This window comes from Octodon degus, unplaced genomic scaffold, assembly GCF_000260255.1.
Source record: "Octodon degus isolate 3935 unplaced genomic scaffold, OctDeg1.0 scaffold00185, whole genome shotgun sequence".
Taxonomy (NCBI): domain Eukaryota; kingdom Metazoa; phylum Chordata; class Mammalia; order Rodentia; family Octodontidae; genus Octodon; species Octodon degus.
In genome coordinates, this window is record NW_004524761.1 from 4,545,576 (window position 1) to 4,562,872 (window position 17,297).

The 17,297-nt window shown below is 36.0% G+C and overlaps 1 protein-coding gene across 1 annotated transcript in view; it reads right to left on the reverse strand.

Annotated features, from left to right (window-relative positions):
* The window catches only part of LOC101573558 (protocadherin beta-5-like), a 25,795-nt gene that overhangs the window by 5,642 nt on the left and 2,856 nt on the right, over positions 1-17,297 (reverse strand). The window contains exon 2 of the mRNA XM_023704049.1: positions 24-718. Coding sequence (XP_023559817.1) covers positions 24-718 — 695 coding nt within the window. The remainder of the gene's footprint in view (positions 1-23; positions 719-17,297) is intronic.

Here is a 17,297-nt window from a genome sequence, read left to right on the forward strand (position 1 = left end):
GAGGATTGGGTGAAGGTGGGGGCGTTGTCGTTGACGTCGGAGACCTGCACTGTTGTGGTGTGCTGGGTTTTGAGCCTGGGTGTCCCCAAGTCGGTAATGGTGATGCTGATGTTGTATGTGGCTCTATTCTCTCTGTCCAGTGCTCCATCTGTTACCAGGGTGTAGAAATTTTCTACAGATGGCCTTAGAAGAAAAGGGATATTTTCATCTATGGAACAAATAACCTGTTGGTTATATCCGGAGTCTGCATCTGAAACACTGAAAACTGCTACTATGATTCCTGGGGAGTTTTCTGGGATGGGGCTAAAGAGCGAGGACATAGTTAGTTCAGGAGAATTGTCATTGACATCCAGAACCTGAATGATTAAAGAGCATTTTCCTGTTAATCCACCTCCATCAGTGGCCTCAACGTCCAAGTGATAAGACTGAACTTCCTCAAAATCCAAAGTTTTTCTTAATCGTATCTCTCCAGTAAGTGCATTCATTTCGAAATTTTGGTTAACGTCCTCATCTTGAAATAGTGCATAAGATACCTTCCCGAAGGACCCTTCATCTAAATCGATTGCGGAGACAGTGATAATCAGAGAGCCAGGAGGGTTATTTTCAGGGACCATTGCCTCATAAAGCTGCTGGGCAAACTCGGGGGCGTTGTCATTGCTGTCCAGAACCAGTATCTGAATCTCTGCGGTTCCTGTCCGGGGAGGAGCCCCACCATCTATCGCGATGATGGTTATTCTAAGTTGCGGCTGCTCCTCGCGGTCTAACGCTTTATCCAGCACCAGCTCCGGGAACTTCCTGCCATCACCGCGACGCTGCGTGAGAACGTGGAAGTGCGGGTTGGAGCTGATTGTGTAGCTCTGAAGGGTGTTGCTGCCAACATCTAAATCCTGTGCCATTTTCAAAGGAAATGTTTTTCCTGGTGTAGTAATTTCTGAAATCTTAAGGACCATTTCTCTGGCAGGGAACTTCGGTGCATGATCATTTATATCTCTGACTTGCAAGGTAGCCTGAAAAAACTGCAAGGGTTTTTCTAGTAACACCTGGAAAGGTAGCACACAAGGCTCAGTGGAGCCGCACAGCTCCTCCCGGTCTAGCTTTCCATTTAGCAGTAGCAAATCATGGGTCTGGGGATCAAGCAGCAAATGCTGTCTATTCCCTTTGAAAACAACTCGAGCTCTGCGTTCAGCCAGCTCTCCCACCCTAAGTCCCAGATCCTTTGTCAAATTGGCTACAAATGTACCACTTTCTGACTCCTCCACTATGGAATATTGAATGGAATCTGCATCCGTCTCCAATAAAAATATCAACGTAATAAAGATAGCCACTTGCCTTTTCTTGTGCGGTAGGCTTGTGGGCACCATCTCTCTTGTTAGGTCTGTTGCTGGAGAGGAAATCCTTTTCAGCTCCCAAGCATCGGGTCCACCGTCCACCCTTCCAAATGTGACTTTAAAATTCGTTCTTATAACTTCTCTGGCGATTACAGCCTGCCCGTACGCTTCTCTGTTACCGTTAGCTGTCTATTCTGTATTATCACTAGGGCTTCTAGGTGAAATGGAGTCCGAGGGATCTGCAGAGCGTTTCTTCATTCTCTTAGCCTGCACCGCCACCACGCGTTCAAATCAGTAACTTCACGAGGTGCTTCCACGTTAATACCATTTCTGAAATCTGAGTTTATAAAGACTTTCAGGTAGGGCTGATGTTTCTCAAATTGAATGTGTGAGTCACATGCAGAAAGAATTGTTTAGGAGTCTTATTTTTCTGTGTGTCTATTTTTGTTTTTGCTTGTAAATCAGTTCCTGGGTTCTTTCTAGATCTTGAATCAAATGGCCTAACAGTTCCAAGGGAGACTCTATAAAATAGTCTTTCTCCTTAATGATTCTCATATATACTAATGCTCCAAAATCACTCTTTCATGTAATGTAAACTTCCTATAGTAAACTCTGATTCTTTAGCAGTGTGATTTGTCTTTGGTGAGCAGTGTAAATTTGAGTTCTAGGTATATACTATTTAACTGTCCCAATCAATACACCAACAAATTATACAAAATGTACAAGTTATTTAACAACATAATAATAAAATACAGCAAGTTTTTAAATTTAGTGACTCAGATGGCATGAACAATAGCCTAACTTTACTATATGGTTAAGTCTACACAGCTAAGGGAATAATTAGGCTATTGGAAGAAAAGTTGAAGGCTGGTGGTACTTATAATAGAAACATCAAAACAAAATAAAAGTTAAGAATAACCATTTATTCATTTCGCTTTTATTTCTGGAAATTAAAGTGGAGTAAGAAACAGAAAAACCACAATAATATAAATTTTTACACTAGGATAGTTTGCAGTCAAATTATCTTTTTGTGGTTTTGATCAAATTATGTTAATAAAAGACCAAATGTATTATCCCATTGTAAAGAACATGAATCAATGTCTAAAAATATTCAAAAACACCTTTACCATCCTTAATCTTATAAATACATGCTAAATAAGGTAGTGAAAAGGTGACTTAATTTAGTTGAATATTATGGGATTCCATGATTTAATATTATGGTTATATATATACCTACCTCACCGATTCATGCTCAGATAAACTTAGAAACATCGTGACTTTAATATTCTGAAAAACATGGGTAAATGCATAACACGAAAATAAAATACGCTAAGAAATAATGTCAAACATTATTCACTTTGGATAGATTTCTATTTATTTAAAGGTGAAATCAATGGAGCTCAAGAAAAATTCACTTTACAAAAGAGCCAGGATGATGGAAGATCAAAGATAACAATTTAAGTTTTTTCAATTGTAAGTAAAATAAATAAGGCTAAATTCTAAACTATTACTAGATGAGATTGTCTCATACATAAGAATTACATCTATGCAGCATTAAGGATACAGAATATTAATGTGACTTGCCTCCAGGATTTGCTTTATAAATGTAACTGAGAATGCACTGTTCTTCGAGGCTCTAAATAATAAAATAAATTGAAGTAAAAACAATGGTCATAAAAACTTGCTATAATAAGATTGGTTTGTTCCCTGAAACAGTGATTTCCAGTTCACTTATAAATGCTTCCTCCTAAGTATGTATGTCAATTATGATTGCAACTTGATGGCTTCCTGGCCCTCCAGCTTCTTTTATTTACTGTTCAGCATCACCAATCATCCTCAAATAATTGTTGAATTAGTCCTAATTTTAACATAAGATTTAACAGCAGTACAGTATGTCTCAAAAGCATTTTGGTGAACAAAATATCTTCAAAAACATTGGTATTTATAAACTATAAAAAGAAGATAATATCTCAAATTTCCCTCCAAGTATATCAATTGCGTGTGTCAAAAAGCTCTCTTTGTATAGAATGTGACTTGTATTTGCTTCCTGTCAAATGCTTTTCTGATGTATTTTCATTTGCTTTTATTTGATTTGTATGAGTACATTTACTTTCATTCCACAAATATATTTTGACAAGGAATCAATAGCTCCTTATAAAAAGTCCAAATTATAAGTCAACACAATGAAACTCCATATATATCTTACCTAGTTTCATATTGTCATAGTTAGCCTGTAACTTTCTCTCTGCTCTTTTTCTCCACCAAATTTTTCTTTTAGTTTCTTTTATTGAGAGTAATGGTATATGAAATGAAAGATGTCAAACTTAAAGAAACAAATCCATCCATATAACCTATACCTCTTTGAAAATATACAGCATTTCCATCTTTCACTGGGGATACTTTTGTAACATTTTCCAGTTTAATTTTAATTTTGTGACAATTTTTGTCTTCTCACATAACAGTTAAAAGTACGAAATGAATTCATAATGTCCTATGCTCTTCATGCTCATATATGATAGACAAATACCTCAAACAATAGATATTTTAGATAATTTACCTGGATTACATATATGCTGAAAGATTACTTTAACTGATCAAATGTGAATTATACATTACATTTCATTTAGTTAACTTATAGTTCTTGCCTAGCTGATCAAATTGATTTCAATTAAATACATTAAAAGTTTTATGGCATTATTTTTAAAAAGTCTTCAAGTATACCAAAAGTGAACAAGAAAGGTAAACTTTTAAGGATAAAATAAACCTTTAAAACTCTAATTTAATTACAGTGCATGCAAATCAAACAATAATTCAGGGATGAGATTGAGCTGATTTGTAAATGATAACAAACCTCTCAATTGATAGGAGACATGTTGGAGTACAGTTTGAAAATATAAAAATTGGGGGGGGGCAGAGAGATGGCTCAGTAGAATAAGCACTTGCCTGGCAAGCACAAGGGCCTGAATTCAATCCCCCATCTGGAAAAAAAAATTGGGTGCTAAATCACACCTGAAATCTCAAATGTCTATATAAAGAAAAATTTTTGTCAGTGTTTGGAAATTTTATTGATGCTTTACAAATATCCAGTTTTTCATTTGTTCTAATGCTTTTGCTTTGAATGTTGATATCTCTATTATTTTCTTCCTTCTCCATACCTTGGAGTTTTCTCCTTCTTTTCTAGATTCTTAAGATCTGGAGTGATTTCACCCTTTTCATTGCTGAATGCATGAATCTGAATTTTTTCTTTCTCTTTTTTCCATAAGGTTGGATAAGGATTTATCAATTTTATTTTTTCTTTCAAAGAACCAACTCTTTAATTCTTAGTATTGCTTTCTTAGTCTCCATTTTGTGTTAATTTCTGCTCCAATCTTTATAATTTCTTCCCCTGTATGGGCTCTATTCTCCTCATCGTCTTCTTTTTTAGAAGCTTGATATTTAACTTTAGGTTATTCATTTGTCCTCATTCTATTTTCCAGATGTGAGAATTCACAAATATAAGTTTCCCTCTTAGGACTGCTTTTTTTTCAAAGTTTTATTGATAAACAGATAGCAATGAGACAGTTTCAAATCAAATCAGAAGTACAGTTTCAACAAATAATACACTGCATATATTCTTCTTAGTGGTTAATTGCTGTACAAGAAGTGGACTTGTGATCCTATTTACAAACACCATTAGAACAAATCATTCTATTCATTAAGAGAATGCAACTATATATCTATCCTAACCACTTTGAATACACAGATACAAAATGGACATTCATCGGTATACCTCATTTTTTCTAAGTTCCATTATTGAATATTATAGGTGTGTAAACTCAGCAAAATATTCTAAAAGAGTCCAGTAGCCCATAATAGCACTGGGTCTTCTGTTTAACTGGCAATAGCTTTTATTATGTCCCATAAATTCTGGTATGTTGTATCAGCTTTTTCACTCAGTTGTAGATACTGTTTAATTTCTTCTTTAATTTCAACTGTGACCCACTGGCTGATTAGGAGGGTGTTATTTAATTTGCATATGATTATGGAATTTCTGCAATTTCTCTTGCCATTGAGTTTCCATTTCACTGCCTATGGTTAGGTAATATGCATGGGACAATTGCAATTTCTTTGCATTCACTTAAGCATGTTCTATGGGCTAGTATAGGGTCTGATTTAGGGAATGTCCCATGCTCAGCTTAGAAAATGTGTATTCTGGTGTTATGGGGTGGAACACTGTGTAAACATCTACTAAATCTTTTTTTTTCACAGATTTGGTTCAGTTCTGATATTTGTTTGCTGAATATTTTGTCTAGTTGATCTATCTCTTTGTGACAATGTGGTATTAAGGACTCCTGTTACAATTGTGTTATTGCTTATTCAATTTTTCATGTCTATTAATAATTGTCATATATAAGTGAGTGCTCCTGTATTTTGTGCACACATCTTTATGATTGTTATCACTTCCTCTTGAAGTTTTCCCTAGTAAGTATGTAGTGATCTTATATTTATTTCTTCTGATCATCCTTGACCTGAAGAGCACATTGTCTGCAAACAAAATAGCTACTCCTGCTTTTTCTGAGTACCTGTTGCATGGAAGATTGTTTCCCATCCTTCAACTTCCAGTCTATGAATTTTTTGAGTTAAATGCATTTCTTGTACATAGAATATTGTTGGATCTTGCTTCTTGATTCATCCTGCCAGTCTGTTTCTATTTATTGGTGAATTGTGGCCATTTACATTGATGGTTATAACTGATATGTATTTGCTTATGTTTTTCATGTCATTGGTTCCCCCCTTTCCCCCTATGCTTAATTGCTTTAATTCTGTGCTTGGTTTCTTTCTTTTGTTGTTCTTAGGATTGTACTAATTTAATCTCTGTCTAGAATATCCTCAGTACTCTTTGTAGGTTGGATTTCTCAGTTGTTCTTTGTCATGTAAGTATCTTTTTTTTTTCATGTAAGGATCTTACTTCTCTACTAATTTGGAAAGATAATTCAATCTCTTTTGGAATTTGGTTTGTTTCAGGACTTGAAATACATCATTATAAGCTTTTCTTGACTCAAAGGTTTGTATTGAGAAGTCTGCCATGATTCTGATGGGTTTTATTATATGATCTGTTTCTTTTCTCTAACAGCTTTCAATATTCTGTTCTTGTGCTTAGTCTGGAATCTTAATAATTATATGTCTTGGGCTGGCCAAACAGCTCAGCAGATTAAAGTGCCTGCTTACACAGACACAGCAGCCAGGGTTCAATCCCCTGCCTGCCTTGCCGGCCCTGTTCCCAGGGTGCACTGAGACTGGGCATGGTGGCGTGCACCTATAATCCTAGCTTTTGGAAGGCTGAACACAGGCAGATCACTAAGAGTAAAATTTAAATTGTGAGATCATGTAGAACCTGTACTAAAATACAAGAAGAAAATTATATGTCTTGGTGAACTTTCATTTTGATCATGAATATTTAGAGTTTTATATGCTTTATTTATTTGTCTGTCAAATCTTTATCCATGTTTGGTGTGTTTTCTTCCATTATTTCTGTGAAGAGTTTTTCTTATGGCATTTGAGCTGTGTTCAGCTTTCTCATTCACCTCAGTAAGTTTTATATTATTTTCCTTTACATTGTCTTGCAGTTGTTGGATTGATTTTGTATTGTCTCTTGCCATTTTAAAAATATGTTTCTTTTCCTATTACTGGCTGAAATTCTATCTTTAGGGTCTGATATTCTGTTCTCTTCATTCAATCTATATTGCATATACTTTCAATGGAGGTTTTAACCTCTTGGGTTTCTATTAGAATCTGTTTCATGGATTCTACTTCTTTCTTACGTTGGGCATTTTTGTTTCCATCATTTTTCTAAGCTTATCTATTTTTTATCTGTGTCTTTTCTAATATCTTTGATTTTAAGCATCATTTCTGCTTGTACCTTAGAAATTATTTTCTAAACAGCATTTTGCACTTTTTTGTACTTTTGTTGCTATTATTGCAAAACATTTCAGTGTTGGACTTCCAATTTTCTCTATCTCATTGTGTTCCAGGGTTGTCTTTCATTGGCTGGAAGTCTGGAGTTGCATCTTGCTTTTGTATTTTGTCATTTTCTATATTATCTTATTTATTTTCATATTGGTGCTTGACCATTTCTTATGATAGCTTTATCACTAATACTAAGGCTTCCTTAGGAGATGTCTGCCTTTCAGGAATGTCCTCTAGATATGGTAGTTCTTTATCACTATCCCAAGAACCTACCTTTCCAATGTGTAAAGGATGCAAATCTGTTATTTAGCTCAGCACCCAATCCTTTGTTAGTGGGCTCAATGGTGATTATGACTCTATACAATCACAGCATTATCATATAGGGCAGAAAAACTGATTATAACATCTACAGCCTCCTGGCTAAAGTAGTAAATTTATTAAACAATAGTTTCAAGTGGAGCTTAACTATTGACAAACTAGTACCCCTTTACGTGCTATCTCCAACCACAGGAGGAAACTCTAAAGTTATGTACCAAAACCAAACATATACCATGTACTTTATACAGTCATTTTCCCCTTAGTGGAATGATTTTATAGTTCTTCTGGGGGTGGAGAAGTAAAGATGGGCAGGGGACAGGATAAAGTGATGTATTTAGTGCAGGGCCTACAGGGTCTATAGAGTCTCACTACACAGATTGGACTTGTAGTGATTCTCCTGCTTTCAGCTTCCAAAGCACTGAGATTACAGGTGCGCATCACCACACTGTATCAGTGCACCCTGGGGTGGGACCAGCATAGAAGGCCAGGGACTGAACCTCTAACCCCTGTGTCTGCCTAAGGAGGCACTTTAATCCACTGAGTTATCTGGCTGACCCAGGATAAAGTGATGAATGAGGTCAAATATAGTAGAGTCAAGGCTGGAGGTCAGAGGATGATCACCTGAGTTTCGAGAAATTGGACGACACAGGAGGGAAAGAATGAAATAGGACCAGCCAGATAGCTCAGCAGATTAAAGTGCCTGCTTAGGCAGAACCCAGGGCTGGGGTTGGATCCCCAGCTTGCCATGCTGGCTCCACCCCCAGGGCGCTCTGAGATGGCAATTGAGACTGGGTGTGGTAGTGCATGCCTGTAATCCCAGCGCTTGGGAGGCTAAAAATCAGGATCACTACAGGTCTGATCTATGTAGTGAGACCCTGTAGGCCCTGTACAAAATATGTTTTTTAAAAACCCTTAAAAACAAAAAAGAATGAAATACAGTGTGAAGGAAAAGTCACAATGGGAAGAGATAATGTTTATTCATTTCAAAGTTCAAATTAAAACGTGAAATTGAGTAAAGAGAGATTGAGGATCAATAGAAGAAACCAAAAAAGATAGGTAAGAAACCTAAACAGTGAAGAAAAGAAGGAAAAAAGGAGAACAGAAAAGAAAGGTAGAAAAAAAGAAAAGAATGAATGATGTAAATCCAGGAAAGAAAACAAAGAAAAATATTTTAAAAAATCACAAAATAGAAGACAAAACAAGATAACTTCTAATCATATAGGAAAGGGCTAGCCACACAAACAAGGGAGATTTAAAGCAATAAATTACCTCTGGTGTTTATAGCTCTGTGATAGTCGCTGTCAGATCCCAGAAATGTGCTGTGTCCTCCAGCCAAGTTTGCCAGGGGAGTTGTGCTGGGTATGGAGCTGATCTTGGCCTCCGGATCATGGCTGGGCCTGGCCTGGCCTTCCATTGGTGGAGCTCTCCAGAGCCCACTGCTGGCTCCTCACTGCTGCTTCAGACCCTTCCACATTGTTTTGTCTCACTAAGTACTCTGCAAGCCCGTCAGTTTGTTCTGGTTCTCCAGGCTCCAGTTGATCCTCCCACTGAAGGCTTGTGTGTCTTTGCCTGCCATTTCAATTTTTGTTCTCTGTTTTTCTTTCTTTTTGTTGTTGCTGTTCTTGTGCTGGTGATGGTACTGTCCTGTTTATGCTACACAAATGCTCTACTGGCTATATTTTTTTCTTCCTTCCTATGGGTTATCAGAACATTTATTTGTTTTGATGTATCTACTGTACTCTCAGCATATCATTCTGTACACACTTTAATGTGTGCTCTACCTAGTCATATATATCTTGTAGTTTTCTAGCGTCATCATCTTACCCGTTTTTGTAAAGTGAGGAAAACTTACCTCTTTTAGCCTCCATTATAATTGCATTAAATATTTCCACTGCATATATTTAGGACGAATTAGATAGTGTAATAATTTTAGATTCAAACAAATATAATTTAGAAAATTTAAGAGTTGACAGTACATTTTATTTATTCATATGTTTGCTTCCTGTTTTCTTCTTTTATTGTCTTCTTTGGGCTCTTTTTGTTTTGAATTGTTTTCTGTTTTTAGAGTTTTCTTCATCTATTCCTTTTTTTTCCAGTGGAATCAGGGATTGAACTCAGACCCTTATGCTTGCCAGGGAAGCACTTATTCTACTGAGCCATCTCCCTGGCCCCTGAATACTACTTTTTTTTCTCTTCATCCATTCCTTTTGACAACAGATTTTTTTTTCCTAGAGAATATTTTCACTAGATGTACAATCTTAGATTGGCTTCTTTTAGCATGGAAAACATTGTACAACTTTCTGGCCTCCGTGGCTTTGATGAAAAATCTACTCTTATTCAAGTTGTTATTGTCTAGTACCTAACGGGTCATTTCTCTCTATGTCCAAGATATTTTCCTTGGTTTCAATTTTTAATTTTCAAATATTTGACTATGGTGCCTCTTAGTGTGGATTTTTAGGGGTTGGTAGAGTTTGACATTTTTTGGCTCCTTGATTCTTTCAATTAATGTCTACCAGTTTTCACCATTGTTTCCTTTCAGTTTCATGCCCTTTTCCCTCTTCTCCTGGGACTTAAATGACCAAAATATTAGATATTTTGTTATTTCATATAGGCTCCTAGGCTCTGTTCATTTCTTTACAATTTTCTTTTTGTTTTTCAGATTAGATAATTACTTTGTTCTGTCTTCTAGCCCCTTCCATTCTGTTGTTGACCCCATCTACTGAGTGCCTTTTTCAATTATCATATATTTAATTTAATGTAATGTAAAATTTGTATTTGTGTTTATATCTCCTCTTTGCTGAGACTTCATAGTTCCTGGCTAAAACTTTATTTTTATTTGTTACAACTATGTTTGTGATTACTTGTTGAAGCATTTTTTTGAAGTCTTAAAATGCATGGTAGATAATTCTAACACATTTATCATTCTGGTTTTGGTATTATTAATTGTCTATTCCATTCATTTGATATCTGTCTTGTTATTTGTATGACTGAGATAGCCCATTACATAACATGCGTGTACTCAAAGGTAACTCCTGTTCAAGTACGTAAAGAGATAAGTTCAAGAATGGTTAAAATATCATTATTCATAGTGACAAGCTTCAGATCAACCTGAAAATGTACCAATAGTAAATTTAAACATAAAAATGTATTTATACAGTAGAATATTATAGAGAGTGGACAATTGTTCAGCAACAAATTTGTATAAGATAAATTCAATACCATAATTATTGAAAAAAAGAGCAAGGTCACAGATGATCTAGGCATAAAAACTAAACCAAATATTGTTTAAGAACATAAACATAACTTATGCAATTATGATTAACACCTAATTATTTGAAATTCAGAGTATAGGATTTTATTCATGGTAATGAAATACACTATGATGAAAGCAAATGGGGACTTCCTAAGTCTTGGCATTGTTTTAATTTTTACACAAGTACATGGGTGCTTATTTTGCTTTTTTAATTTTGAAACTTGATAAATTATAAGATAGAAAAATATTAGAAAACAACAAAAATGCAACTTCTCTGGAGTCAATCTGTCTGGATTCAAATTGTACCAATTACTAATTAGGTTGCAGTTGACATTCTAGCACCCAATGAGATGGTACTGAGTAGGGCCTTTGGTAGGTAATTAGTTCATGAGTGTAGAGCTTCCAAGAATGACATTCATGCCTTTATATGTAAAAGGGGCCCCATGAAGCTCTTTCACTTTTTCTTCTATATGAGGGTATACTGGGAAGTCAGCAATGGATGCCCTAGAAGAGCACCCTGACCAATACCTGACCTTGTTGATACCCTGATCTCAGACTTTAGTCTCCAGAAATGTTAAATACAAATTTCTGCTGTTTATATGACATTCATATCATGGTACTTTGTTGCACAGTGGGGATGTGGAATCCCAGCAAAAGCTTTTTGCATTTTAGAATTTATAGGGACACATCCTGAAAAGAGATTCTTGTCCATTAATGCCAACATAACTTATGATAAAGTCTGACATTCTATAAACCTAGTGCTGCACTGCCTCCTATGCAGCACCCTGTCAGAATTTCTACATAGGATAGAAGCTTGCTTAGAGATCTTCCTGTCATACAAAATTAGAAAAGATACATAAAATGGCAGCAGCTTTACATAGTTACCTAGCTCTTCCTTACATCTCAGAAGATAACCATGGATTATCAAATGCAGAAAGGCAGAAAAATGTCATTAAACAAAAAGAAGAAAACAGAGAAATAAAACAGCATAGGAAAATGTAATACAAGAAATATAATAAATTTAGAAAAATCCCAAATGATACCATTGAAAAAGCCCAACATAACAACAAGAAATTTAGTGGTTAAATGTGACACTAAAATTAATAGTTCTTAGAACCCTCTTAAAAATAAGCTGAGAGGTTCTGGAGAAGACACAAATGTGGAATAAAGCAGTAATATAAAACACATACAGAAATAATAAAGAATGTTTGATGTCTGACAAGCTCAAGTTAAAAAAAATAAGATAAAGTTAGGGATACAATTAAGAGAATAGGCTGGTGAGATGGCTCAGTGGTCTAAAGCACCTATTTAGAACAAGGTAAGCTAAGCAAAGCATAGGGACCGCGGTTCAATCCCCCAGCACCACATGCCAGCCGGCCCCACCCCCTGGTGGGCTGAGCTGGCCACACACACACAAAATAAATAAATAAATAAATAAATAAATAAATATTAAAAAAACAATTAAGAGAATAATGGTAGACATAAAATGATCCAAGGCATTAAAAAGTATTAATTCTTAGAACACATAAGTACATTGATTCTCTAGCAAAATCAGTGACGACAACACAACAGTTTTATGAAATGTAATCCACCTGAAAGAAAAGTTCTAAAATCTGGAAAAAAAGGGTAACCTTCTTATGCAAAACATATTACACATGTTATTTACATATATCATATAAATGTGAAGAAGATAATCAATAATCAGACTGAATAAATTGTTATTAAAAATTGTGCTTAAATACTTTGTAGACTCATGTTTTTATTTGAGTCAGGGTCTCACAATATAATTCAGGCTGGTTTTGGGCACCTTGTGTAGCACAAGCTGGCTTCAAACTTCCAGTGATCCTTTGCCTCAGGCTCCTGAGTGATGGTGTTATAGGGGTTTGCCACCAAGCCAGGTGGTGGACTGATGCTTCCAAATCGCAGAGTAAGAGTTTTCTATCTTGACACATTCACCCAAGTATGAGTGAAAGCTAAGTGTATTTTCAGCTGCATTATATAGCAGTCTGAAAACTTATAGGGTGTCACTTAAGAATACACTATAGCAAAGAGAGGTATTTTAAAAAAGTAAAAAAGATTTTAAAACAGTAAAAAAGGAAGGGGCCTAGCAAACAGTAGAGTTAACTATGAGAAGTATGAAGAGAAGGTTATAGTTTTCTATGAACTAAGAGGATATTTAACTCAGATGGAAACCAAAAGATAGTGGACTTTAATAGAAAACAAGGGAAACAATTCTTGACTGAGAAGTGGAGAATAATTGAAGATGTGATAAAACTAACTCATCAGATTAAATTCTGAATCTAATCTTGATTTTCACAAACAATCTTCCAGTGGCAGAGGAAGGACAACACTGAATCCAAAGGGCAAGAGAGTCTTTACTCTGAATAATAAGGTTCTACAATGAACAAAATTTTGAGCTGAGAAGCAGTAAATGAATATCCTGACACTCATGCGTAGGTCATGATCTTTTTCTATTAAATGTGGCATTGGAAAAGGCCCTTATGACTCTGATTAAGCAAAACCAAAATGAAATTACTTCATGAATCAGTGAGAAAAAGCAAGAATCGTGTCCAAGCCAAAACAATGACCAAGGGCATCTATTTCCTTACACATAGGAGTGAACACTGCTTGTTTACCATTACAGGTTTAATTTCACTTTATTCTTTCTTTCTTTCTTTTTTGTATTTTTAGGGAAGAGTCTACAGGGTATTCAGGGAATCACTACTTTTCGGACTCCTAGTGATCCACCTGTTTACAGCCACCCAAGAGCTGGGATTATAGGCATGCAACATCATGCCCAGTTTCCTATGGTTTGCATAACAAATTTTATAAAAGAAAATTATTTTATACTCTTTTGGAGGATAGAAATTTAACATTAAGTCATTGAAAGCATTCATCATCAGGCCTTTCTTTGCTATCTTAACATGATCATCTGTGTCACTTCTATAGTATCTCTCAGTCTCATCTAAACATTTCTTATAAAGATATCAGTAATATTGGATTACAGCTCTCCTGATTACATCATTTACACATATTCCCCTCTCTAAAACTGTATGAATGTCCTTTTCTGAAAGAGGGTCTTGATATGTAGTTCTGTTTAGTCTTAAACTGATTTGTCAGCCAGGATAGTCTTGAACTCATAGCAATCCTCCTGCCTCTGGAGTGCTAGGATTACAGGCATGCAGCATCACACCAGGCTTAAATACAGCCACATTCTGAAGTAGCCAGGGTCAGAGCTTCACCATATGATCCTGGACACCAGAATACAAATCAACCTCTAACAATTACAAACTTATTCCACTGCGAAAAAGAAATAAACACAAAAGGAACTTTAAAAAATTTAAAAGTACCTGGAAGTAGTGAGACCCACTAACAAATACACTTTTTAAAAAAGTGCATTGTAATGGGTTGAATGAAAAACAGACACTATGACATTTTTTCAAGAATGTGGAAGCTTTCATACATTAACACATATATGAAATGACTAATTAGTGGTATGAGTTGCTACAACCATTTTGGGAAAATTTTTTTGAAATAACTAAAAAGATACTTGCTGCTTACTAAAGGTACATAAATTATACCCAAATTAGTTACAGATATGTATATGTGAATTGTGATAAAAATATGAACACTTTAAAATTTAAAAAAAACTATTACAGTACATGTATGTCACATTTTATCTCCCAAATATTCCCCCCTTGATTTCAACACACATATCTTGTGTCATTTTCATCATGTTGTGTGGCAGTTCTGGAAGTTCTCTTTAACCAGGACCTTTATTTGTGCTATCATGGCTGCCTTCATGTCCTGTAGTGATTCAAATGCTCACCCTTTATGGTCCTTTTGCCTTTGGAAAAAAGCCAGGAGTCACATGGTACCAGACCCTAATAAATAGATGAGGACACACACTAATGTTTTCATTTTCACAGGATGTCACTCAGCACTATTCACCATATATTTTTTAAATCACATCCTGTAAGAACACATACAAAAATGGACTTCAAGACCTTCTCAGAAAGTAGCAAGAGCATACAGGAAGAGTGGATTTTGAGTGTGGGAGCAATATTCTCAAGGAGAGTCTTGCCAATGTGCTTTATTATAATAAAATTTTATATACATCATATATTTTGTCTCACACATAACTTCCCAAAGGTGTTTACATGAATATTCTCACCTTTTATTGCTAATAACAGTTAAACCTTGCATCAATTCAAATATTCATGTTCAAAATATATAATAAATTCTGGCATACTCATCCAGTGGAAACTAAATATTAATGAGAATGAAAAACTAAAACTAAAAGGTACTATGCATAAACTTCCTAAAAACAATGTCACGGGAAAGAAATGGAACACCAAGTAGTTGATATTCTATCACTCCATTTATATATACTCACAAATACAAACCCAAATTAATGGCAGTCAGCATGTTTCTAATACTTGGAATGATAGTGATTATAAGGAGTAACGTTGTGTCACCTGGAGTCCTACTAATGTTTCAAACTGTTGGTACTATGTATGCTTACTTCAAATAATTGTATCGAGGTAAGCATGTCTCAGTCACTCTTCTCTCCTTGCTGGGACAAAGACCAGACACTCAAAATGAAGGAAGGAAAAGTTTATTTAGCTCATAGTTACTGAGGATTTCAGTCTATACTCAGCTGGCTCCAAGGCAGACATTTGAGAGTAGGGAAATTCCGAGAATGGTTTCTGTAATCCCAACCCTCAAGAGACTGAGGCAGGTGGATCACCATGGATTTGAGGTCAGCCAGGGTTTCATACTTTAAAACAGTCTGAATTACGTATCAAGACCTCGGAGCCTTATTTGCCCAGGAGAGAGGGTCAGTGCCTCGGTCTTTCCCAAACATCTCTTTTTTGCCCACCGGCCTCAATCACAGACACCACCACCTGTTGGTTCTGGATTGGAAGGAGAGGCTGGGGCACCTCCGTTCTAGGAAGGCCTGCTGCACACTTCAGAGAGGCCGCAGGCGGGGTTGGGAGAGTCCGGGAATGGGCGCGGCCTGGGCAGTTTAATGGTTCCTGCCTCTCAGGCCAGACAGCTGGAGCCCGGTCCTGGTCCTCTGGCCTAGCCCCTAGATTCCTGCCCTGCTCCTCCAGGGGCGTCAGCTGTGGGAGGACACTAGACACAAACCATAACAGCATTAATGATTTTATGCATGAGATAATTCAATTTAAAATTGTGTTTTAAAATGTTTGCCCTTGGTCAGGTAGATAGCTCAGTGGAATAAGCGCTTGTGTGGGACCACAAGGTCCTGAGTTTGATTCCTGGTACCACCACCAAAAAAAAAAAAAAACCCTACCAAAAAAGAAAATGTTTGCCCTGACAAAACTAAACAAGAAAAGGGGATACAAATGAATGACCGTCTGTATATTCAAAAGTTAGGATAGATGTACAGTTACTTTCTCTTAATTCAATGAGAAGAAAGATTTGTTCTAAAAGTATTTGTAAACAGGATATCATGTCTGCATCTTGTACAATGAATAACCACTAAGACAACAATATGAAATGTATTAATTATTGAAACAGTCCTACCAATCGGATTTGAAACTGTCTCATTGCTATTTGTTTCTCAATAAAATTGTTGAAAAAAATAAATGAAATGTTTGCCCATTTGAGTCATGCTGGTAAAGAAGAGTAGCAATATTAAAAAAAGAAGAGTAGCAATATTATTACACATCGCATTTTCTTATGTATTTTATTATGTCATATTTGATTTGTTGTCTCTACTTGTTGAAAAGAAAGTCACCTAAATAACATGTATTTTCAATTTTACATCAAATATACTGAGAGTATATTTGATGGGTTTTGAGCTTGGGTGTCTCCAAGTTGGTAACAGTGATGGTGATGTTGTACTTGGCTCTTTTCTCTCTGTCCAATGGCTTCTCTGTACTTAGGTGTAAAAATTCTTGAAAGTGTGGTTTAAAAGGAAAAAATATTGTTAAACAAAATTTTTGAAATATGTAGAACTAGAAATAATGGTTTGATTTCATTAACATGTTTCAGCACAAGAAACCCCAATGAGAAGATTTTAAAAATCTCAGGAAAATAAAGAGCATGCATAGATTTGGAATGAAAATATGTAAATAAGTGCAATAAAGCAAAATTGGCCTGGGGATAGTGTACTTAAAAAAACAAAAATACAGGCAAGCCAAATAGCTCAGTGGGTTAAAGCACCTGCAAGCATGCTCATGGGTCAGGGGTTGGATCCCCAGGTCTGGTGTGCTGGCCCCGCCCTGGGGGCAAACTGAGATGACAATTGAGACTGGACATGGTGGTGCTCACCCATAATCCAGGTCTTGGGAGGCTGTAAACAGGTGGATAACTACAAGTCCCATCTAGTAGTGAGACCCTGAACACCCTGTAGATCCTTCCCTAAAATACAAAAAAAAAAAAAAAGAAATGAGAGTGGGCTTGGTGGTATGAGCCTGTCA